Source organism: Vespula pensylvanica, chromosome 11, assembly GCF_014466175.1.
Source record: "Vespula pensylvanica isolate Volc-1 chromosome 11, ASM1446617v1, whole genome shotgun sequence".
NCBI lineage: Eukaryota > Metazoa > Arthropoda > Insecta > Hymenoptera > Vespidae > Vespula > Vespula pensylvanica.
In genome coordinates, this window is record NC_057695.1 from 12,653 (window position 1) to 37,671 (window position 25,019).

The 25,019-nt window shown below is 27.4% G+C and overlaps 6 protein-coding genes across 9 annotated transcripts; 3 read left to right on the plus strand and 3 right to left on the minus strand.

Annotated features, from left to right (window-relative positions):
• Nucleotides 1-5,854, plus strand: LOC122632783 (peptidoglycan-recognition protein LC-like). The gene is made up of 4 exons (XM_043819967.1): nucleotides 1-446; nucleotides 1,193-1,910; nucleotides 3,910-4,074; nucleotides 4,549-5,854. Exons 2-4 carry the CDS (start codon nucleotides 1,202-1,204, stop codon nucleotides 5,067-5,069), a joined length of 1,395 nt encoding a protein of 464 aa, XP_043675902.1. The 5' UTR covers nucleotides 1-446; nucleotides 1,193-1,201; the 3' UTR covers nucleotides 5,070-5,854.
• A 257-nt stretch (nucleotides 5,855-6,111) lies between these two features.
• LOC122632844 (mitochondrial glutamate carrier 1-like) lies at nucleotides 6,112-14,990 on the minus strand. Its single transcript, XM_043820079.1, has 8 exons — nucleotides 14,792-14,990; nucleotides 13,134-13,203; nucleotides 12,549-12,683; nucleotides 12,189-12,338; nucleotides 10,767-10,903; nucleotides 10,328-10,513; nucleotides 6,722-6,872; nucleotides 6,112-6,643 (listed from the first exon to the last, which is right to left on the minus strand). The coding sequence occupies exons 2-8, from the start codon at nucleotides 13,175-13,177 to the stop codon at nucleotides 6,505-6,507; spliced, it is 942 nt and encodes a 313-aa protein (XP_043676014.1). The 5' UTR covers nucleotides 13,178-13,203; nucleotides 14,792-14,990; the 3' UTR covers nucleotides 6,112-6,504.
• Nucleotides 6,994-11,068, plus strand: LOC122632843 (nuclear cap-binding protein subunit 1). The gene has a single exon (XM_043820078.1). The coding sequence runs from the start codon at nucleotides 7,169-7,171 to the stop codon at nucleotides 9,551-9,553; it is 2,385 nt and encodes a 794-aa protein (XP_043676013.1). The 5' UTR covers nucleotides 6,994-7,168; the 3' UTR covers nucleotides 9,554-11,068.
• A 1,879-nt stretch (nucleotides 14,991-16,869) lies between the features above and the next one.
• Nucleotides 16,870-21,165, minus strand: LOC122633188 (transcription elongation factor B polypeptide 3). Its single transcript, XM_043820818.1, has 9 exons — nucleotides 20,944-21,165; nucleotides 20,002-20,291; nucleotides 19,002-19,888; nucleotides 18,734-18,918; nucleotides 18,423-18,592; nucleotides 18,232-18,323; nucleotides 17,925-18,124; nucleotides 17,536-17,818; nucleotides 16,870-17,420 (listed from the first exon to the last, which is right to left on the minus strand). The coding sequence occupies exons 1-9, from the start codon at nucleotides 21,010-21,012 to the stop codon at nucleotides 17,344-17,346; spliced, it is 2,253 nt and encodes a 750-aa protein (XP_043676753.1). The 5' UTR covers nucleotides 21,013-21,165; the 3' UTR covers nucleotides 16,870-17,343.
• A 110-nt stretch (nucleotides 21,166-21,275) lies between these two features.
• LOC122633190 (actin-related protein 8) lies at nucleotides 21,276-23,911 on the plus strand. Of its 3 annotated transcripts, none has more exons than XM_043820824.1 (8): nucleotides 21,276-21,475; nucleotides 21,561-21,728; nucleotides 21,802-22,293; nucleotides 22,381-22,725; nucleotides 22,806-22,952; nucleotides 23,030-23,249; nucleotides 23,340-23,462; nucleotides 23,555-23,911. In XM_043820824.1, exons 1-8 carry the CDS (start codon nucleotides 21,446-21,448, stop codon nucleotides 23,725-23,727), a joined length of 1,698 nt encoding a protein of 565 aa, XP_043676759.1. In that variant the 5' UTR covers nucleotides 21,276-21,445; the 3' UTR covers nucleotides 23,728-23,911. The 3 variants fall into 3 exon arrangements, with proteins under 3 accessions (XP_043676759.1, XP_043676758.1, XP_043676760.1); XM_043820823.1 differs by having other exon boundaries at nucleotides 21,280-21,475; nucleotides 23,334-23,462; XM_043820825.1 differs by lacking the exon at nucleotides 21,276-21,475 and having other exon boundaries at nucleotides 21,586-21,728; nucleotides 21,799-22,293; nucleotides 23,334-23,462.
• On the minus strand, nucleotides 23,903-24,966 carry LOC122633193. 2 transcript variants are annotated; one of them, XM_043820829.1, is made up of 5 exons: nucleotides 24,896-24,966; nucleotides 24,461-24,806; nucleotides 24,256-24,391; nucleotides 24,128-24,184; nucleotides 23,903-24,055 (listed from the first exon to the last, which is right to left on the minus strand). In XM_043820829.1, the coding sequence occupies exons 2-5, from the start codon at nucleotides 24,796-24,798 to the stop codon at nucleotides 23,903-23,905; spliced, it is 684 nt and encodes a 227-aa protein (XP_043676764.1). In that variant the 5' UTR covers nucleotides 24,799-24,806; nucleotides 24,896-24,966. The 2 variants fall into 2 exon arrangements, with proteins under 2 accessions (XP_043676764.1, XP_043676763.1); XM_043820828.1 differs by having other exon boundaries at nucleotides 24,938-24,953.
• Nucleotides 24,967-25,019: the final 53 nt, after the last annotated feature.

A 25,019-nucleotide genomic window follows, 5' to 3' on the forward strand; every position in this document is an offset into this window, starting at 1 on the left:
GGAAAGAACAATTTTTTAAGATTCTCTTCATAACAATCGATAACCAATATCTTCCTCTCTCTCTCTCTTTCTCTTTTTCTCTTTCTCCTTTCTCTTCGTTGTCTTTCGACTCGATTCGACATTCTCAAGTTTGACCTTCGCGTAAAATCGTGCCATCATCACAACGACGACAGTATTGAAAGATCATTCTAACGAAACGAATGTCTCGGTTTCTCCGTTAATTCTTACAAAGGAAAATTGTTTGGTGAAATGTGTTAGTATCGTCAAGATTATAATAAGTGTTAGTTTTTCGCGTCTACATTTTACAACGCCATCATTGAAAATCATTGGAAGTGTATAAGAAGAAAAAATCAAGGAAGAAGAGTTATTAACAACGATTAAGACAACGCCGTTTATTTTATCTATCAGGAGTGGCCACGCTCGATGTGGATGATGATTTGCACAAGGTAATAATCGATTGGATTTAATTATCTTAATGTGGTAGTATATTTTTGAAAGATTTTCAGTGATAGACATTTATTCTGTTTATTTCTCTTTAAAAAAAAAAAAAAGAAGAAGAAGAAGAAGAAGTAATCGAAAACTCGTTATTATCATTATAGTACAGTAGTAAAAAGAGAAAGAAAGTGGGAGAGAGATATAAAGAAAGAGAGAAATATCGAGTTTCGTGTTAATTTGAAATTAACGTGAATCACTATACAATTAGCGCCCATTAATAAAGAATATTTAATGAATGACGATATATACCGATAATACGAAAAACTTTCTCTCTTCTTAATCATTGCAATAATACATTAATCTTAAATTACGATGATCGTTACAAATTTCTAACGATATAAATCTCCTTCGCGATGAAATAGTTACGGTAAATATATTGTACCGATAGAAATTTTCATAATTGAGTATATGCTTTTCTGCCGTGATATTATCTTGCATTGAACTTGTAATTAAACGGCGAAAGAGAGAGAGAGAGAGAGAGAGAAGGAGAGGAAAACCACTGAGATCATGCATTTCCCGATTAAAATTATAATTACCTTTTTTATACATTAACATAATTTTTTAATATATATATATATATATATGTACACACACACACACACACACACACACACACACACATATTAAATGAATTTCCCTCTCTCACTTTTTTTTTCAAAACGAACTATTAGCAATTTTAATGAAAATCTTTGTACAGAAAACGGGTATGGTGACACTGATACAGCACCAACAAACAGCAGACAATAATCTATATCAAAAAGAACAAGATCATCGTATAATCAGCGTATCGTCTCAACTCGAATCGTCACGTGAGTCGCCTAATTGTCGCGTTAAATTCGAGCAATTAAAATCGGCTAAGGACAATAACAATACAGTGATCGCAACAGCGGCAGCCAATTGCAATGATAGTATTGGTGATACCTCTACGCAGTGCAGTGACATAGATAATAGGAATAATGTTGTTGTTTGTTGTGAAAATAATGCGAACAATGAAGAAAAAGAAGAAGAAGAGGAGGAGCAGGAGGACGAAGAAGAAGAAGACGACGATGATACTGATTTAGAGGAAGGAGGATGGACGGCCGATTTACCGGTATCCACTGTTGTGCAGCATCATCAACAACAGGTGGCAGTACCAAACGGTAACGTGATCTTACCAAATGCTGATCCATCAACTTTCGGTGATATATGTGTGAAAAATTCATCGAACGTTCATCTGGGTAACAAGACCTTTTACAAAGGACCAGTTACGATAAAACAATTCGTTTACACGAATCCAACCTCGGTACAGGGTCAAGAAACAACCGAATATGATGGGACACGTACATCAGACGCTAATGCTTCCGATTTATCATCAAGTAAAACGGATCTTGGTCTTAACAGGCCGATTTTATCACAAAAGAACGATTACGATAGAGGTGATTGTTTTATGATAATATTTGATAACTAAATTAATAATTGCGTTTGTTTTCTTATCTATTCATATTCATTCATATGGGCATGCCAAATCTAACACATATGCCGCAACAAGGTTTATCCTGATAATTAAAGACAAAATTAAGAACTTTTGTTATAGTCCATTGACGCATCCATCGAGAGAGAAAAGCCTCCCACTTAATTATTTTTTTTCGTCATTAGCTCGCTAAATCATTTACATATATCTTTCATTCGTTCAGGAAATGTTAAATTTTTAATTTAAAAATATAAAGTATCGCGATTATGACGTAAATATCATCATCGTCATGTAAATTAGGTTTCTATTCGTAGCGAACTTAAACATTAGGCACGTGTGTTTATTCGAAATAAATTAAAAATCAAAAATGGCCAAAGATATGATAGGCGATACGAAGATTACAGATGTGCATGATTTTTACAGTAAATAGGACATCTGTTATCATCATACTAATTAAGAATTATTTAATTAATTTATATCGTGGACATTTTATTTTTTAATTTATATAAAAAGATAGCTTCAATAAGAATATTTATTAATTCGATTTAATCCTTTATATATATATATATATATATATATATAATATATAAATAATATATGTATATACATATATATATATATATATATATATATATATAAACGTTATCTTTTTAACGTCACGATAAAACATTCCAGCGATAAGGGTCGCGAAAAAAGATCGGATCAGTTATTTCTAAGCTATTTATATCATTTCTTTAGGTATTAAGAAATGTTAATATAGATTAATGGTTAACATCATGACACAGATTTGTTTAATATAATGTAATATTTTTTTTCTTTGATTTTTTTTTTTATATACTTACCCACAAAAATATATAATAAGCATATAATAATTCAATATGTATGTAAATGAAAATGTATAATCAAATTGTTTATCGATTTTATTTATTGAATGGGTCTTAAGTATTATCTCGATCTAATTACCAGTAGACAAATACTATGTAAGTCCTTTATATAAAAGTCTATATAATAGAAAATTTTTTTATAGTAGCTTTATAACGTCAAAAAGTGAAGACATGTTAGTAACGGCAAATCGATCGGTTGAATTTTTATTCAACTTATTAATAGACAATTTTTTTTTCTGTCTTCGTCATGTTTGATTTCTTTCACTTTTGATCGTACAAAATGTTATTTTGAAAAATGTTATTGCTGTTGCAAATTCATGTACTTCTATAAAAATCGATCGATCGATTAAATATATCGGGGAACGTGTTACCTCGTTAGAAATGAGTAAATTTTTAGTAACTCCTTAATAATAATTATTTTAATTTTTTTTTTCGATCTATAGGATTAAGGATTTCAGTTAAATACGGAGACAAATAAAAAAAAAATTATGTTAAGTTTATTTCCTAAGTAATAGTAAAGGAAAAAAATATCTTGCCAATAAAATTCTGAATTTCGATGCGAAAGAATTAATTCAGTGAAAAGTGCATGAATTTTTTAAGTATAATTAAAGAGATAAAAATGGATCAAAGAGCTGAGTAAAATGTATCTTCTGTAATCATTTAAAAGTTGTATGTTTGATATGATTAAAAATTCAAATTGTGTCTTCAATAATTTCATTTGTATCGTAATGAGTATAGAAATTCGATTTCGTTTATAATATATTTCATTTTATATTGCTAATACCGTGTTTATCGATTCGTTTTAAAAATGTATTATGATCACGTAGGATTTCATCGATTAATTTCATAAAATGTGTTTATCTCTCTCGTATGTAAATTATTTCAAATTTTATTCAGCTTGCAACGAGAAGATTGGCATGTCCGAATCGTTGACATAATTTTTTTATTGATAATAATCAACGTTAACGCATTAAAATTTTCTTTATCTTTTTCACATTGATTGGTGAAAAAATATCAAATAAAATGATTCTGGTCTATTGTATCATTATTTTCCTTTTTTAATTTATCGCTATTTTATAGTAACAAAATGGCTATGGACGTGGCGATGTGCTGCACTTTTATGTACAATAGCCTTAATTCTTGTGACCATGATCGTCGTGAGTTTTGTACTTCTCACAAATACTTCTCATAGATACGATGTCTCACCGACTCTTTTCCCGGAAATACCAGATTCTTCTCTCGAGGGTAATATACCGACGTTCGTAATTAAGAAATTATTTCTCTTATGAGATATATATTATAAGAGATATTTACATATATGTGTTGTATGTAATTATCGTTGTCTTTACTTCTGCAATTGCTTTATGATTGTTCTTATCAAGACTCTAGCTTTATCGATATATATATATATATATATATATATATATATATATATATATATATTATATAATATATATAATATAATATTATATATATTATATATATATAATGATTATATTAATTACTACTACTATTACTACTATTGCTAATATTCTTATCAGTAACTAGCATCAGTGACACTATCTTTAATATTAATATAATACAAAAAAACATTATAAATTGAATATAATAGTTCAAAAATTGATTACTCTACTGCATCAACGTATGATTAACAAAATTGACTCACCAAGTAAAAATATAAAAAAATTCATTATCTAAATAAAAACAAATTCATTTTAGGTGTTATAGTAGACAACGTACGATTTGTCGAAAGAAACGAATGGGGAGCACAGCCACCAATGGAAACTTTGACGAAGATGAAACTACCTGTCCCTTATGTTATCATCAGCCACACGGCCACTGAATTTTGTAAGACGCAATCGGAATGTACTTTCCATGTGAGATTTGCACAGACTTTTCACATTGAATCGAGAAAGTGGTCGGACATAGCGTACAATTTTCTCGTTGGTGGTGACGGTCTTGCTTATGTTGGACGTAGTTGGGATTATATGGGTGCCCATGCCTTTGGTTACAACAATAGAAGTATAGGAATATCTTTCATTGGTACGTTCAACTCTGTAGTACCACCCAAAGCTCAATTACATGCCGCTCAAAGGATCATCGAATTAGGAGTTAAAGCCGGAAAAATTGCTAAGGATTATAAATTACTTGGTCATCGACAAGTATCAAAAACCCTAAGTCCTGGTGATGCACTTTACAGCATCATAAAAACATGGCCTCATTGGGTACCTTATCCTTAATAATTTTATCATGATTTTAATGACAGAATTCTTTTATTTTCTCAAACATATCGTTCAAATAAGATTATCAATGTAATCTACTTACTATTTTTTTTTTTATTTTTTGCTTCTTTTTTCTTTTCTATCCTCATATTTCTCTTTCTATCTCTTTTATATATATAATGAATGAATATTCATTATCAGTGGTTCGTAATCGTTAGCTGATTATCCTAAGGATTTTCTAGACGATATACTATATGTGATAAAATATACAATAAATATAATAAAATCGATTGCATCCGTGATGCATATTCATATGTATGATAATAATTATTATAGAGCTATTAGCGCGTCTACTTATTCTATAGCGCGCTAAAATTTGTCACTTGTAAGTGCCAATATAACTTCTTAATACCTCGTTCTTGAACCTTATTTTTTTATTTTTATTTTTATTATTGTTCTTAAAAAAAACTTCTTTTGCGTATAGTACATCGTATGTATGTGTATGTGTGTATATGTCCATATATATCTGTTCTAAGTTTTGATGAATGTATGTATATAATTTTTACAATTTGGTTTCTATATGGTATCCTTCTTTTCACAATTTTATATTTTATCCGACCTCCAGATGAGATATTCTTCGTTTTATCTCAATTTAATGTGAATGAAAGCATGCAACAATTTAATGCAATTGTATGTACTACATTATTTATAATAAATTTCATATCACAAATATTGTACAGCGATTAAAAAATAATGTAAAATAAATTTAATTCACTGAAGAAGATAATGTTTATTTATATAAACTTTCGTTTTTTGCATTATTTTGCTAATAACTAATAACGTGGATATGGTAAATATTCTTAGTTTCTTATTTCCTTATAAACTTTGTTTTCATAATCAATTTATTAACACGCATAAATGCACACATATGTATATATGTGTGTACATCTAAAAGATACATGAATATTATTTAAGGCAACAAAAGACAATATTATTATATCCATGAACCCAGCATGGATTTTTATTCTAAATATTTCCTAAGCTTTCCTGTATATGTACATGTATGTGTATATATATATATATATACACACACACACACATATATATATACACGTATACATACATATAATATTTCTCAAAATCAGTACAAAGTTCAACTTGCTTTTGGTGCATGATAGAAGCTGTGATTCGATTAAATAATATAAGCTATACATTAGAAGTAACTTCGATCATTTTGAACTACAAAATATGCATTTGTAGTTCTTTATTATACAAAGAAAATGACAAGCAGCTGTATAGAAGATATGGAAATATGCGACAATCTAATAGCATTAGATGTAATATGTTAATGAGATAGCTTTTAAACGACACATTTAAATATATTTCTATGCCAATTATTGTCGGTTTCCCAGAGTAATTGAATGGTACCGCTTGCACATATATTAACTTTCTTTTATTTTAAACCTAAAATCCACTCTGCAACTCCTAGGTAGTAAACAGTTTGTGCAATTCCAAATAATGGTGCTATGACAATCATTCTGCATGCACCTCCTTTAAAGAATGCAACGGTTCCTTCGTTAACAAATGTTTTTCTGTAAGAAAATAATTGCATAATAATTGAAATTAATGTTAAAAAAAAAATGAAGAAAGACAATAATAAATTTATTAACCTAATGCAATCTATTACACCATCATATGTAGGTTCACCAGGTGCTTTCTTAATAGCTTGTAACCTTGTTTTAATTACATCAAAAGGATTGACTAATAATGCAGCTGTGGATCCAGCTACACAACCAGCAAGAAACGAACACCAAAATACAGCTGAAAAAGAACAAAATAATTAGTTGTACTTTTAGAATTTAAATAATATATCAAATGGCGGCAACGCCCAACAGCGCCCTCGAGTGTTTATCATAGAAGTTCTAACCCCAAATTTGACCACTGTATAGCGACATCTCTCATTGTCGCGTCATCGTTGAATCGAGAAGTGTGAAGTTTCATCATTCAGCGTAAATGTATGTATGTAATTTCAAGTAAACCGTTAAAACTACTAAACGTAGCTGTAAATAAGGGTACAGAATAAAAATCTTATTTACATTGTTTCTATAATTGAGAAAATGAGTCGTAGAAGAGTTCACGAAGAAGATGATGGATATGAACGTGTTTATAAAAAGCGAAGGCGTGTTTCTGAAAATCAAGAGATTGAAGATCGTTTAGAATCTTTAATTCTAAGAGTAGGTGAAAAATCTACGTCTTCCTTGGAAAGCAATTTGGAAGGACTTGCTTCGGTTTTGGAAGCTGACCTTGGACTATTTCGTAGTAAAATACTTCGCATTTTAACAGATTGTGCTATTAAAATGCCGGAAAAATGTACTATTTATACAACTTTAGTTGGATTATTGAATGCAAAGAATTTTAATTTTGGTGGTGAATTTGTTGATTATATGGTAAAGAATTTCAAAGATGCTTTGAAGGCATGCAAGTGGGATGTAGCAAGATATTCGCTCAGGTTCCTTGCAGATTTAGTAAATTGTCACGTTTTGTCATGTGGTTCATTAATGCAGTTATTTGATAATATGCTAGATGCTGCGAATGAAGATAGTGTACCACAAGTAAGACGCGATTGGTACGTCTTTGCTGCTTTATCAACATTACCATGGGTCGGAAGAGAACTTTATGAGAAAAAAGAACAAGAATTGGATCATTTAATGGTAACCATAGAAATATTTTTAAATAAGCGTAACAAGAAACATCAGCCAGCGTTAAGAGTTTGGTCAAGTGACACGCCTCATCCCCAAGAAGAATACTTGGATTGTTTATGGGCACAAGTAAGAAAACTTAGACAAGACAATTGGGCAGAAAAACATATTCCTAGACCATATCTTGCTTTTGACTCTATTTTGTGTGAAGCATTACAACACAATTTGCCTGCAATAATACCTCCTCCACATCATGAAAATTGTACCTATCCATTGCCTACTGCTGTTTTTCGTATGTTTGATTATACAGATTGTCCTGCTGAAGGACCTGTATTACCTGGAAGCCATGCTATTGAAAGATTTCTTATAGAGGAACATTTACGTCAGATTATTAATAATTATTTTTTTGAAAGGAAAGATTGTGCTGCACAATTATTAAATTTTCCATACAAAGCCAAAATTCCTTTGGACTATTGCATAGTGGAAGTAATATTTGGAGAATTATTTAGATTGCCAACACCAAAACATCTAGAAATATGTTATGGATCAATTTTGATAGAACTTTGTAAACTACAGCCTTCAACAATGCCACAAGTATTGGCCCAAGCAACAGAAATTCTGTTTCGTCGAATAGACAGCATGGCAGCTACTGCTTTCGATCGTTTTGTTTGGTGGTTTGCATATCACTTAAGTAATTTTCAATTCCGATGGTCTTGGGAAGATTGGGATTCTTGTTTACAACGTGATCCGGAGCATCCAAGACCAAAATTTATTAGAGAAGTATTGCTAAAAGCTTTGCGATTATCATATTATCAGAGAATTCGTGACATGATGCCAGAATCATATACCGAATTGATACCTGCACTACCAGAACCTGTATATAAATATTCATCAGAAGGAGCAAGCTCTCTACCTGGTACCGCTGCAGCACATGAACTAGTTGTATCTATAAGACGTAAATGTACACCTGAAGAAGTTTTGAATGTTCTAAATACTTTGCCAGGACCTAAGGATCATGAAGAAACAAATAATTTTAATCCATTAAAAATTGATGTTTTTGTTCAAACTTTACTTAATCTTGGTTCCAAAAGTTTTAGTCATAGTTTTGCAGCTATAGGAAAGTTTCATTATGTCTTTAAAGTACTTGCAGAAACAGAAGAAGCTGAAATATGTATATTAAGAAATATGTATGCATTATGGAAGAACCATTATCAAATGATCGTAGTATTAACAGATAAGTTCTTGAAAACTGGAATTATAGAATGTAGTGCTATTGCAAATTGGATATTTTCCAAAGAAATGGCATCAGAATTTACAAAACTTTATATTTGGGAAATTTTGCACTTAACAATAAGGAAAAAGAATAAACATGTCATCAAACTAACTACAGAATTAACAGAAGCAAGAGAAAAATTGAGAAGGGCTGAAAGCAGATCTGGTTCTTCATCGGAGGATGATGACACTAATAAGGACCGTAATAGAGAGAAACCATCAGAAGATGTTGTAGAAAGAATGGAGGAAAAACTAGAAGCAGCCCAAGCAAATCAGAAAAATTTGTTCCTCATCATATTTCAACGATTTATAATGATTCTTTCTGAGCATTTAGTAAGATGTGATACAGATGGTATTGATTATAATACTCATTGGTACAAATGGACCATAGGACGACTACAACAAGTTTTCTTGACTCATCATGAACAAGTACAGAAATATTCATCAACTTTAGAAACTTTATTATTTACCCCAGATTTGGATCCTCATATTTTAGATGTATTTCATCAATTTGTATCTTTAAGAGCATAAAGTATATAATTATAACTGTATCAAAGGAAATTATGTAAGTGACTTAAATCGTGTAATGACTTAAAAGTATCATGACTATTTTGTTTCAAACAAATGTCATTGGATAAAAGACCATATTTATTAAATTCATAAGTATACTGTGATTATACACAGTAATATAAAAAAAGTCTGCTTTATCACTTCTAATTATAATGATAATATCAATGATATAGAAAAAATAACAAGGTAAATATGTTGCTTAAATGTAGTGCATTTATGTACAAGTACTTATAAGTATGGACATTAGTATTAGCAAGAATGAAATGTTGTTTGATTAATGTATAACTACGGAGATTCATATGATATTCTGTGAATTCTACTAAAGTTATGAGATACCAAACATATATATGTTTCTAAAACTGTAAATTCTATAATTATTTTATATTTAAAGTATCTTAAATACATGCTTGATTCTGCTGTAATTTTGTAGAAAGATTTATCATTGCTCGAAATAAATCTTAATAAAAACATCTTAGATAACTATATAGATATTATATAATCTTTTACTGTAATAAGGCTGTATTGTTTGTGAGTCCCAAAGAAATTCGTTATTTATAAATAGGCAAAAGAAACTAATTATAAAATGGATCAAACTTAAAATTTTCAAAGTAATCTATTAATTCTAAAAGAATTTTTTTTTATCTTGAGTATATTTATTAGAATATTTGAAAATATATTTTTAAAAATATACTTGAGAAATATATTTTATATAGAATAAGTAGATTGATAACTTACATGATCCATCTTCTCGCTTTGGTCCAAGATTATTTAGTCTAGCAAACAAAGGAAAGTAAATAATGGAAAACGTAACATCTCTTAGTGCCGTTGCTCCAGTTCCTTGATAAAGTCCTAGTATTCCTCTTTGTCTAAGAAGATCCTTAGTTAAAGATAACGCTGATACTTTTGGTACAGTCTTTCCAGCTATGACAAAAAAAAAGACATATTATAAAATCTGATAAATAATTATATTTCAATATATTCTGAATTATTTGTATAAATGGTAATGCGAGTATTTGTAAAAGTAACAATTTAAGAAATAATATATATATATATACACACACACACACATATATATATATTAAACGATTATATGTACACATACACAATATTTATAATATGAAACTAAGTAAAAAAGAAATAAATAATTATAATTCACAGATTTTAAATTACTTACATTCTCTTGCAGCTGCAGCAACTCTACCTGCATCTTGCATCTGGATTTTAAGTAATTCCATTGGAGTAGTAATAACTATTTGACAAGCTCCTGCTAAGCCTCCGGCCAACATTTCACGTTGTAATGGCAGTTGCTGGCTATAGTATTTAATGAAAAAAAAAAAGAAACAAAAAGACTAACATCTTCGAAAGAATTTAAAAAATTTGCACACTAAATTCAATACAAATGGGGCTAACATAACAAAGTCATATGCTTTGGAAATGGTAAAAGTAATTTAGTAATTAAAATTGCAATCACATCTACTTGTGGGAAATTGCACAATTGTATTTTTTTATGTATACCTTATTTGTGTTAGCATATCTTTTTTTATATTATAACATCATAACCTTTAATTATAACATTATAACTTTTATAACAATTTCAGTTATAACGTTATAACTTAACGATTGCAATAAAAATACACTGCTTGTGCAGCGTGCATAATACTTATTTTAATGAAATCAGTATACACACACATTATAACACATAACATAAAAATATATTACATGTTAAGATTATTGTTAAAAGTCAGAAACCATTTCTTTTCATTTATTTTTATTTTTATTTTTTTTTATTTTTTTTATTTTTTTATTATTATTCTTCTTTTTTTTTTAACATAATTAGATAGAGGAATAGGGTAGATCCAGTGCTGACAATTTACTATAACGACATTTTTTAGCGAGAATTTATAGTTAATAACATTAACAATCATATAAATAAGTTTTTTTACGAATAAAAGTGAAACAAAAAAAAATATCAGAAATTATATAATTTTATTGCAATCTCATTGTTAGTATCGGAACTCGCCAAAAAATGCTCTACGGATCTCAACTCAACCATTTGACACTTTTTACACGTACTTTTTTGTTAGTGTATGTAGCATTTGCGCTATAGAGATTCCTCACGATTCTGCTTGTATCGTACACATCCCCTCAGCGATAAAATACTTTTTTTTTTACTGCCGTCGTCTGATTTTTTATTTTTGTTGTCAGGCTCATGTATCATCCATACACGATATATGCTTTCTTACGGAAGAACATAATCGTATAAATGATAATCTATAAAATTTTGTGTAAAAAAACGTTCGTGAATTTTTCTTTAAATTTTTTCTTTTTTTTTTTTTTCTTTTTTTTTTTTGGAGAAAAATTGTTATCGATGCAAGTGCAGTTAAAAATTTATTTGTGCGATATTTTAATTAAATGATAATATATTAAAAAAATAAAATAAAAAAAAAAAAAGAAAAGAACGAATGGTGAATAAACCCGAAGAATAATTATAAACGTTGATTCTCTTGTTAAAATTCGTCGATTTGTAGTGCCTGGTTGAACATCGTACCTGATAAAAATATAGTCGATACGTATTTAAACATCCACATAAACATACCCAGGACCAGTGGAGAGATAATGTCTAAATGTGTCATTGGCAGTGAGTTTAATGGCTTTTTCCGGAGTAATTAATAAAATATTTACGCCGGATCCTTTGTACATTCCAAAATAGCCTTCTGCTTTATAAGTCTTCTTAAAACAATCGAACCTATAAAAATAATTATTTTATTATTAACTTTTTTTTTTTTAATAAGGGTCTTGAATAAAATATTATCGATTAAAGAAACAGGTAAATTGTAGTTTAACTTTATTATTACGTCAGAGATATTTTTAAAGCGACCTTGAGAATTTAAACACTTAATTGACATACATACAAATACATTAAGTAGACTTCTCATTCATCAAAGTTTTTACTTACATCGAGCTATACATACGTTCGCCATGTGGTCCAATTACTTGATTTTGTAAACGTGTTTTTACCAAATCTAGAGGAAAAACTACAGATACGCCGATAATTCCGGCAATTCCTCCATTTATTATTTTTGGTAAAAGTCTGAAATTATACAAATGTCCTCGAATACTCGAATCAATTTTCCTTTAATTTTCTGACAGATTGATAAATGATAATAATATTGATAAACGAGATTGATAAATGATATTGTATTAATATAGAACTTGCTCTTCGAATATTTTACTCTTTCAAATATTCGTATGAAAAATGCGAAAAAAACCGCGCGAAAATCAAATATGATTGTATACAAAATATAATTTATTATTAAATAAAAATATGACTTTATAGTGTCAATTTATTATTACATGAATATAAAATGCAATAAATGAATTTTATTTAATAATAAACTGCATTATATTTATTAATACGATCGACCTCGTATAACAATTTAAATAGACGATCTCATTTTTAATAGGACACAATTGAAATCAGCAAATAGTTATTTCTTAGCAATTGTAAGACCATCGTAAGATCATACAACATTCTACTTACTTAAATTGATTGGGAATTGGCTTGGTTGAATCTTCCTGCGCCATTGAAAACAAGTATTTATTTTTTAAACCTGTAATTAATTTTTTAATGAAGACGTTATTCTCACTCCAAGTTAATTTGAATGAGTTAATTTGAATATCATTTTTCATACTCGTCTGATTTATAAATAATGATATTTATCAAAAATTAATAAGGGTATTATATTTATTTATTATTCTTAATATAAATTAAAAAGAATATAAAAAACAACTCGATCGATAAAATGTGTATATTTACGAAGTGTAAACCTAACCATAATTAAAATCATCGAACCGAAAAAAGTAATATTTAATAAATACATTTTGCATGATTTTTCTAAACAAATATCAATACGTTTGTTTTTCATTTCGTAATTCATTATTATTTATGAACATTTCAAATATTATAAATAAACATTAACAGAATCACTGTGCATAACCAAATCTATTTTATACACTGGTTATATTTTGCTATACTAATTATTTATAACATTTTTGTGAAATATGAAATAATATAAAAATAAAAAGGAACAAAATATGAACGGATTAATTATTTAATATTAAAAACGTAATAATGTATGTAATAATTGATTATTATTTTAATGTTATTTGTAATATCTACATAAATATAATATTTCTAGAATATGCAAGAGACAGTTACCTATTGTATATAAGCAGGACTTATGTAATGCTCTGTTATCAGCAAGTATTAATAAAAAATAAGAAATAGAAGATAAAATGTTTAACTTAGATTAGAGAGAAAGTTTCATAAGAATTCATTTCAATATTAATAATAATTAACATTTTTGTATTTGTTATTAATAAGTACTTATACTTTATTTATAAAATTGTATATACTTATTATAAAAAACAATAATTTAGACATCAAATTTATGAAATGCTCGCTGTTACGCATAACCAAAATAGAACAGACAATATAGAATCATGTATAAATATAGCAACATAAAAATAATAATTTTATAATATAAATTTATAATTTTTTTCTCTTCTCCTTTATAAAAAGTAGTTAAATTTAAAATTATTCATTTTTTGGTTGCTTTAAAAATATTTATTATATATCTGTATTATTGAAAAAAATTATTTTTATTATTACTATTATAAACATTGAAATATACATTTAATATATTTACCCAAAGATATATATTTCAAAAATTCGTAAATTGTTTATTAAAAATATACAAGGTATGAGACAATTAGTTGATTCTGATTTGAAGATTATAATAGCTTTCTGTTCTCAATAGTAATAAAATAACACTGTAGATGTGTAGAGCGAATTGAGGCTAGATTAAATTGAGAATACAAAATTTGGAAATTGTGTCACGTCAATAACAAGTAGGTATAATCAGTGCTCGTTTACACGTGTTGTGAAAGAGTAAATGACTTTTTTTATAATTATAAAATTTATAACATAAACTTGAATTGTCATAATGACATTGACATTAGATTATTCAGATTTATTTTACAGAAAACTAGTACATTCAGATTTATACGTTATCGTTTAATTATAATCATCTTTTAGAATCGTGAATATATTCTTAATGAAAATGTAATACATTCCATATAAAAAGAAAATCAAGTTATTAAGAAAAGGAAGAGTATAACTTGGTACGTGATACTTACTTCACACTAAGAATAGATGATAACGATAAAACTTTTGTTTTATCACTCACAATTTAACTTATTATAAGATACGTTCACTGACATTAAAATCCATTCGATCAACCTTTGACAGGAGCCACCAATGTCCTGTCGTCGTCTTAAGGTTGATCTTCAATGAAATATTATTTGATATACAATAGCGAGTAATGAATTTTGACTATACTTTAAGTAACGCTCACAATTGCGTAACTTTCTATAGTAACTGAAGTCGACTAATCAATGAAATCTTTCCATCTAATACTGCGACGTGATTGGAGGATAGTACAAACACTTTATGACGTTCAGATCCGCAATATTACTATATGATATAAGCGCGTTTTTCAAATATATTATGCAATATTTAATTGTATTAATTTTTTTATAATATTACTTGGATATTATAGATATATATATATATATATACAGGAATAGGGAAAAATAAATAATCATGAACATTTATTGTTGAAAGAATTTATATTCGCACATTGAGATAAATTCCACATAAATTAAATGTGGAATTTAATTTGATCAAATTTCAATATTTTCGATGCATACATTATAGGAGAGTAATTTTGTTCTAAACCTTCTCTAATATAAATACATAATATGTATATCATAATAATAATACTAAAATAACTAAACTATTTATATACAAATATATAGAAATATATATAAGTAAAATATTAATTTGCCTGAACAATAATTATGACATATTGCATTCACACAAGAAAGAAATATTATATTATGTTAATACTAAACATAAAATAATATGAAATATTTCATATTAATAATCAATTTTACGAAAATCTCGACATATTGAAATTGATTTTTCTTGCAGATATTTTAAGAATATATAATTGATTTATATGTAAAACTTATGCATGGAACCAAATTTGCAGAATGCATTCTTATTTATAAGAAAATAAAATATTAATCATATCTTTTAACAAAGTGCTTCATCAATCAACAGAATTGCAGTAAAAAACATATCATAACTAAATCAACTCAAACTATATTATATTGTATTTTGATTCATGATGTAATTATATTTGTCTTTTTACAAATAATTATGATGTCATGGCGTATATAAAATATGGTTTTTTTTTTTGCTACAAAATTATTAACTTAAATATATTAGAGCGTGATGTCGTTACAATCCATTTTTTATGATACGGATGAAATTATTAAGAAATGTATAGTTTAATTTTATAATAATATTATATATACAAGAGGTAATAACTTTAAAATTAATTGTAGGAACACTAACATTTCATTAATTATTAACATAAATTTTCAATGATCTATAATAACATGGTGGTTGATTAGAGTGGCAACTATTCGTATTCTTCTCAATCTCAAATATCGTTTTTTATATATTTATTAAAATTAGATATAGTCTATAATATGTGCAATGATTCTATATATGATTGCAAAACAATGATTTTACAAATATTGGAGATACATATATCAAGAAAAACTCATAATTATGATATTTGATTCCTAATGTTAAATTTAAATTGCTTAATATTAAGCATATTTAAATGAATTATTCTATTCAATTTAAATAAAACTTTGGAATTTTAAGTTGATACAACTCAATTGGATATTGAATGGGAAACTGATACATTGAAGTTAATCCACATTTAAAAACATCTAAATTAGACATTAAAGCATTAAAATTAAAATATTGAAACATTAAAATGTGACCACATACTTCTTAAGAATTATTCTTTTATATTAACTTAAATCATATCCAAACACATTTGTCAATTCATTCATAGGATTTTTATCATTAAAACTAATAGTGAATTAAAATTTGATCACATATTTAGGATGATTTAGTGCAGAGACGTACAAAGTTAGCTCATTAAGCCAATAGCTTATTATATTTTTTGTTTTTTTTTTCTTTCTTTTTTTTTTTTTTTTTTTTTTTTTTTTTATCATCATTACATTTTCACAGCCACGATTTTACTGTGTTCGTTTAGAAATTATCGATTTGTATATGTATTTCTCATCTAAATTATCGGACAAAGAACTATGTTTAAATGAAAACAATTAAATAGCAGTAATAGGAAAATTTCAATTTCAGTTTCATTTCTTTTTAAACTAAAAATTTGCACGTCTCCGTTTTAATGTCACAAAACAAACATTTATATTTAGTACAAAACACATACTAAAATGTGGAAGCAAATAAATTTTTAAAAACAGTTATACATTATTATATGCAGCCAAATTAACATTTTACTAATACAATCAAGTAGATCATGATTTTCTAACAATTTTCTTTCTGCTTTTTTTTTCAATAATTCTCTTAAATGCTGATGCTTCTATAAAGATACATATACATATATTTATATATGTATAAATTAAGAATTAATATTACCAAAATATAAATGTAAAATAATCTTGTAACATATTTTTTCTCGAGATACAAGTATATTACTCATATCACAACATAATTTAAAAAAATATGACATAGTGGAAACATTGTCTATACATTATAGTTAGAATATACATACAAATGTTTATACAAACTACCGTTTGTAACGCCCTTTTATTAATTGTAAAGCTTTCGCCATAAGAGGTGCTTTTGTCTTCTTTGTCATGGCCGCTTTAATGGAATAAATGAAAATAAAAATAAAAAATATTATTTAAAAATAAAAAACATTATTATCGGATTGTTATTAACTATAATATACAAATGTTTTCATATATAATTTACTTACAAGATGATTTAACTCGATTCATTGGAGGTGGTGGTACAGATATATTAGTTGCTGCAGTAGGTCCACCGCCGATAATCAATTTTTTTTTCAAATCAGATGTAGACGTAGGAACTGAATTAGCTGTCCCATACTTAGCTTGTTTTTTTAAAACATTTCTAGGAGGCTTAACAACATTATCAACATATGCAAGTTTAGTTGATCGTAATGGTACAGTTTTATCTATAGACTGCTTTATATTGGCTGTTAATGTTTTCAGTTTTGCCTCTCTCTCATCCAAACAACGCTAATTAAAAAGAAAGATTAAATTATTATTATTATTATTTTATAAGTAATATAATAAATTATTTTGTCTTATTGAAATATGAAATAAACTATATAAATGTTTATACCATATACATCTCACGCCATGTTTCCATTTCTTCTCTCTGTTTATTTCTGAATTCCCGGTTACAATGAAATTGCCATAAAGCATCTGTATCATCTATCAGATAAGGATTATAATGTTCTAACATAAATAATTGATCTGGTGTAGCTCGTTCTAACACTGGCTTTATTATGTCATATGGAACACCACCAGTAAATTCAAGTGCTGTATAATAAAATTATATGTATGTATATATATATACTATATAAATAGGTAAAGTATTAAAGAGCTACTATAAATAAAGTATTTAAGGTATATATATATAAACTTACCATCAATATTTTCTATCAATACTCTTATGCAAATTTCATAAAGAGAAGGTACACTTGTATAACCAGTTTTATTTCCAGAGTACACTTTGGTCCTAAAAAAAAAATATATATATATATATATATGATAAAATACAACTTTGCTCTCTATCAACTTTTTTTACCTTGCATAACTGGATTTATTATTATATTACCTTTGGTTTTTAACATGAATCACATCACTAAGAACCTTATCTTCTTCTTTACGATGTACAGGATTAATGTATGGCAGTGGTTTATAATTAGGACTTATTTCAGGTAATGTAGATGCCAGGTTCACACTTAATGGCTCTAATTTTACATTTGGCGATAAAAGGGACAATGGCTGCAAATAAAAATTTTTATGAACATCAAAAATTAATCATGTTTTGTAAAATAATTTTGTTGGAATCTTTTTTTTTTTTTTAAACATATTGAATGTAATCATTAAATATTATATATTTTATGGAATATCAAAATAACTTACATGTAAACTGTCACTGCTTGTAGGCTCGTTTTTTACAGAAGATTGTTTTTTGTTGTTTAATGTAGATGATATATTTGTTTCTAACTTAATAACTTTTGCAGAACTTAAATTGGGAGAGTTATTATGACGTTTTCTTAACGAAGGTGCAACTGTACACATTCCAAGAGCTTCTGCAAAACTTGCACCTATCAAAAGAATACATAAAGTTTCAAAATATAAACATATGTCATATATATACATATATACTTATATATATATATAAACCGACCAGAGTTACAGTCGATTCCTTCATCCCCATTGATTTCTTGTTTGATTTTAACTTTTTCCTTTGTTTCCTTAAAACCAGATTTGGTTTCTTTCGTATCAGAACTATTTTTACTCTGATGCTTATGTTTTTTTTCTTCGCTCTCTTTTCTTTTAGTTTTATCCTTATCTTTAACATGATCTTTATTACTAGAACTATGATGGCTTTTTGATGTAGAACTTTTATTAGAATGATGACTGTCCTTTGTTTTTTGTTTTTCTCTATTTTCATCTGATTTCTTTTTGTTTTTGTCGTTATGAACTTTTTCCTCTTTACTAGAACTTTGTTTTCCTTTCTCACGGGATTTATTTTTTTCACTTTTAGATTCAACTTTATTTAAGACATCCTGCTTTGACAAGACTTCTGTTTTTTTATTTAGTTCAGTTTCAAATTCATCAGTACTCTGTTTTTCTGCATGATAAATAGATCTATCTTCTTCACTTTCATTTTCAGAATGTTTCCTTCGTTTACTTTTCTTTCTTCCACTATTGGAACTATCTAATTTTCTTTTTTTATTACTCTCTTCATTGTCACCTGTATTACTGTCTAATTTACTGTTATGCGATAATTTATCACTAGATTTTTTTAAATGCGTAGAACTGCTATTCTTTATATCATTGGAATTAAGTCGTTTTTCTTGTTTTGATTCATGCTTAGAACTATGACTTTTATCATGTTTTTCTTTTTGTGATTCATTTTTTAAATGTTTTGATGATTCTTTATTTATATTAGATTCATTTTCAGATTTTACTTTTATATCTGATTTACTAGAATGTTTTGAATTATGCTCTGATACATAATTTTTTTCTGGTTTTTGTTGAGATCTATGTTTCGAACTATCACTTTTGCGTCTAAAGCATTTACATTACATATTACTTTATATATTTTTAATTTGTACTTTATAATTTCATAATACCTATTCTTAGTTTTAGTTTATATAAAAATATCTTAAATTAAATAATACCTTGATATTTTCATTGTACTGTCAGCTTTCTGTTTTTCCTTTAATTTTGGGGATTCCGGACTATCATAACTTTCAGGAGCATCAGGAACGCAAGCTTCATCTTCGTCTTCACCATCACTAGTTTCTTCGTCAGCAACCATAGCTTTCCACTTTGCTACTAAAGCTTTAGCAGCATCTCCTACACCACCTTCATATTTTCTTAAAGCATTAACAGTACGACCTACTCCTGTATCTTGAAGATGTTGCACTGTTACTGGTAACGTATATAATCTTTGAATATAATGCAGCATCTATAATAAATAGTTACAGAAAAAAGTGAAAAAAGTAAATTTTGTTTTTATATAAAACATGTGGAAATATTAATTTACATAAATTATTTTTAAAAATAATACACATCAATATTTACGTTTTTTTTTTGGTTAGTAAACAATGTTTAGCTTTATCTGAAGTTATACATAAATGTATATACAATAAGTTATTCGTATGTGTTGTGTGTGTGTATATTATGTGGTGTGTGTGCGCGCGCGCGCGCGTGTATATATATATAGCAAAAAACTGTACTGGTATAATGCAAATAAAGTGTAAAATATTATTGCATTAGAACTATTACACACAGGACTCATTTTTTTGTTATACTGATCACTTAATTTAAATGTATACCCCTATACATATGTATAAGACTAAATACACAAATATAACTTAGGTGTATCTTAATTTTATTAGGAACTCATTTGAAAGCAATTCTATAGAAATATATTGTTTTCAAAATATAGTGTTATCATGATAAAAAAACTATGACGTATTAAATTTATTCTCCTTTCAAATCTCATAGGTTATTATATTTTTACGTTTATAATTAAAAATTATTTATTTTTATATTGCAATTTTTTCTCTTATTTATTATTGATAATAATAATAACAATAATAATTATTAATACTGACCTTATCTTCGTTATCGCAACATTTTTTAATATTTCGCTGACAATGCTGTATTTTCTCCACAACAGACATCGTTGTAACTGCCAGCTGCTAGCTGCTACTGATCGTCTATACAGGGTTACCACATACATGCACTGATTTTTTACTATACTTAAGATACAAAAATTACTATTGTATTTATCTTGAATTTATTTCTTAAAATCACAGTTTTATAAAATGTAATAAAAACCAATCAATTTTGTTGTATAACGAATTAGAATCCTCGAGAAACGCTCTTCGTAATTCAACTACATTCTACTTTAATAATAATTGCATATTATAACAGACTCAATGGTAGCAGTGCCATCTATTATGGCTGCGAATACAATTCAAATCCTTGCTTTGATCTTTGCAAAGCCATAACTTAAATTTTAATGCAAATATCATTTTATATAATATTTTTATTATATTAAGCAAATTAAATATTAAATATATTGATTATTGAAATAGACTTTAAATTACAATAATGCCTGTATTTCAAGAATCTTGCGCCGAAGTAATGAATAATTATTTTCCATTGAGGTTATTATTTGTATTACACTTTTAATTGATATTTATATGTATATCTTTTTTATATTCAGCAAATACAAGCACAAACTATTATTATAATACATCCTGGTTCTATGTATCTTCGTATGGGTCGTGCTTCTGATTTAAATCCTTGCACATTATTAAATGCTGTTGCTAGAAGACGATTATCAGGTGGAGTTGAATATAAAGATGGTTTTTTACCAGTTGTTATCCCTCGAGTAAGCTGCTTTTTTATTTTTTAATTCACGATTAGGTAAGTTAATCAAAATTATCTTTACTTGTTTCTAGTAGACAAAGGAATTAACACAAGCAATGGAAGAGTCACGTCTTCAGGTTTCTCATACATTGCAGTCTTGTTTACAATCAGATGGTAGGAGAAGATATGCTACACCTCCACAACAAATAGCAGCTTTTAATCGTAGATCTAATCCAGAAATACTGTCCCCATCCAGAGCAGAATGGGTAAAGATGGATAAAGATATCATTGTGGGAGATGATATACTTTCTTTAAATCCAGAAGATAATTTCAATATACATTTTCCATATAAAAGAGGTGAACTCAATATTCATTCTGGTCCTGGTGGAAGTTTAAAAGCAGTTATGGCAGATTTAAAAACAATCTGGGAATATGTACTTACTGAAAAAATGGATATACCTCTGAGAGATTTAAAACATTATCGAGCAGTACTTGTAATACCAGATATTTACAACAGACATTATTTAAGAGAATTAACTACATTAATGCTTTGTGAAATTGGTTTTGGAGGCTGCTTTCTTTTACAAGTTCGTTGTATAAAATAAGATATAATATTTAAATTTATAAGAAATAAAAATAATAATTATTTTTAAAGTAATTATTATTTTTACCAGGATCATGTAGCAGCTACATTTGGAGCAGGTTTAGGCTATGCCTGTGTTGTAGATGTTGGTGATCAAAAAACGTCTGTTTCTTGTGTTGAAGATGGAATTTCTCATAGAAACACACGTGTACGTATGGATTATGGTGGTGGAGATATAACTCTGACTTTTCTTTGGCTACTTCAAAAGTGTGCATTTCCATACAAGACTTGTGATCCATCTGATAAATTGGATGCATTACTCTTAAATCAATTGAAAAAAGATTTTTGCCATGTTGATTTAAATGTTTGTGGATCTCAAGAAAAAACATTTATTGTCAGAAAACCTAAAAAGCAAACGGAAAAATATACGTTGCAAGTAATATATTTTTTCTACATTGCGTCAATTTATTTATCATGAGTAATGTTGAATAAATATATGTATATATATATTTACAGGTTGGAGATGAATGTTTAGTGGCACCTCTAAGTTTATTTCAACCAGAATTGTTTAAAGTTACAGGCACGCATAATGTACATATTCAAAAACGATCCATGGGTGATCCAGAAGATCCGCATGATGAAAATTATTTGCGAGAAACTAGTGTAAAAATATATGAAAATACATAAAATATATTTAATTATATTCTATATAATTATATTATATTTATACAATTTTGTAGAGGAGAGGTATGAAAGAAAATTTAGAGCAAGCATTAGAGATGCAAGAAGAAGTGGTTGCACCAACTGCAGCAGGTGAAGAAGAAGTTGTTGTAGATGCTGTAGATTCTGCTCCAATTGCTTTATCTAATAGAGATCTTGATGCTCCAAGAGATTTTGTGGTAGGCCCACAACAACTTCTTGGGCTCGACCATGCTATATTGCAAAGCATTGATCGTTGTCGTATGTAAAATTTAATTTAATTCAGATTTTAAAATAAATGTACAAATTTTTCACAGCATTTATAAATAACTATTTTCTTTTCAGCTACAGAAGATTTAAAAAGAAAAATGTATAGCTGCATTCTTGTTGTTGGATCTGGAATGAAATTTCAAGGAATTGGCATGTGGCTTCATAATCGTATATCTCTTCAAATTCCTTATATGTACAGAGCTGGTAACATAAACAAATACTTTTTATAAAAGAGAAATATATTCTTTATTTTATAAAAATATATTACAAATTATAATTACAATTAATAATCGCAGAGCAATTAGATATTATTACACAACCAAAAGAAATGGATCCAGGTATGACTGCATGGAAAGGTGCTGCAATTTTAAGTTGTTTGGAATCTGCACAGGAATTATGGATTGGCAGACAAGAATGGGAACGTATTGGAGTCAGAATATTAAGAGAAAGAGCTCCTTTTATGTGGTAGATTAATGTTAGATTTGTAATTGTATTTAGATTTTTTTTTTATCGTAGTATATTTATTTTGTTTTGTATTTATTTAACATTTGATATCTCTGATAATATTAAATGTAAAAAAATAGTTTAGATTAAGATATTATGTCATATTGTATAAAAAGTAATACATAAATGAATTAATTGTTTCATAGTAATTCTACCATTTTAATTCTATTTTTATCATTAGGGTGATATGCAATAATATCTGCTTCCACTAAAAATTTTACAGCATCTAATGTTTCTGGAATTACATCCACATAAATATCATCACCACCTTTTGTATATGCAGATACCAATGTCTAAACATAGTATAATTTCATATTTTTATACAATAAAAATACTTTGAAAATAATAGATATTACGTTACTTACCGATAGAAGATCTGAAAATTGGTCATTTTCTGGAAACAATATCTCTACTACGTTATGCTAAAAAAAAAGGAAGTATAATTAACGTATATTCTTTTAAACAAAATCAATATAAAAATAATTGTATTTACCAAATCTTGCCTTGTATCCTGAAATAATCTTTTAGACATGCGAAGTTCATGATCATATGTTTTATTTTCTAATGTTTGTACAGAAACTAAATACATTTCACGCATCTTATTAAAACCATTCTTTTTATTTTCTAAACTGTAACAATATATCGTAACATTATTATTATTTTATATACCTTGTTTTATATTTAATCAAATTTCTTACTAAGTAATATCCTTTTCGATACTCTGCAATTGTTCTTGCGTTTTTTCTAAAAGACTTTGTGCATTTAAAATTTCTTTTTCTAAGTCATTTAATGTATCTATACGAATATCAATTGTTTTAGGAATGGGATAATCTTTTGGTGGTACTTTTGGAATGTGTTTCAATATATTATAAGCCATCTTGTGTTGCTTCATTTTCACTTCTTCTGATGTGCATGATTCTTTCAAAGCAGTAACTTCATTATTTTGTAGCATATTTGCTATATCTTCAATTTCTTTTCGCATTTGTACTTGCAAATCTGTTAAATCTTCATAGGTATCTTCTAGAGTATATTCCATTTCTTCTACTATTTAATAAAATAAATTATACATTAAAAAAACACAAGTAAAAAGAATAAAGTAAATTGAATATTTTATAAAATATTATAAAGAATACATTTAATCCTCTATAATTTAATTTAAATATCAATAAATATACATAAAAACAACATGAAAGCGTGGCGCCACTGTCGTAATATTAAAATATTAGACATTACTATACAATAGTTACTCTCGTGTTG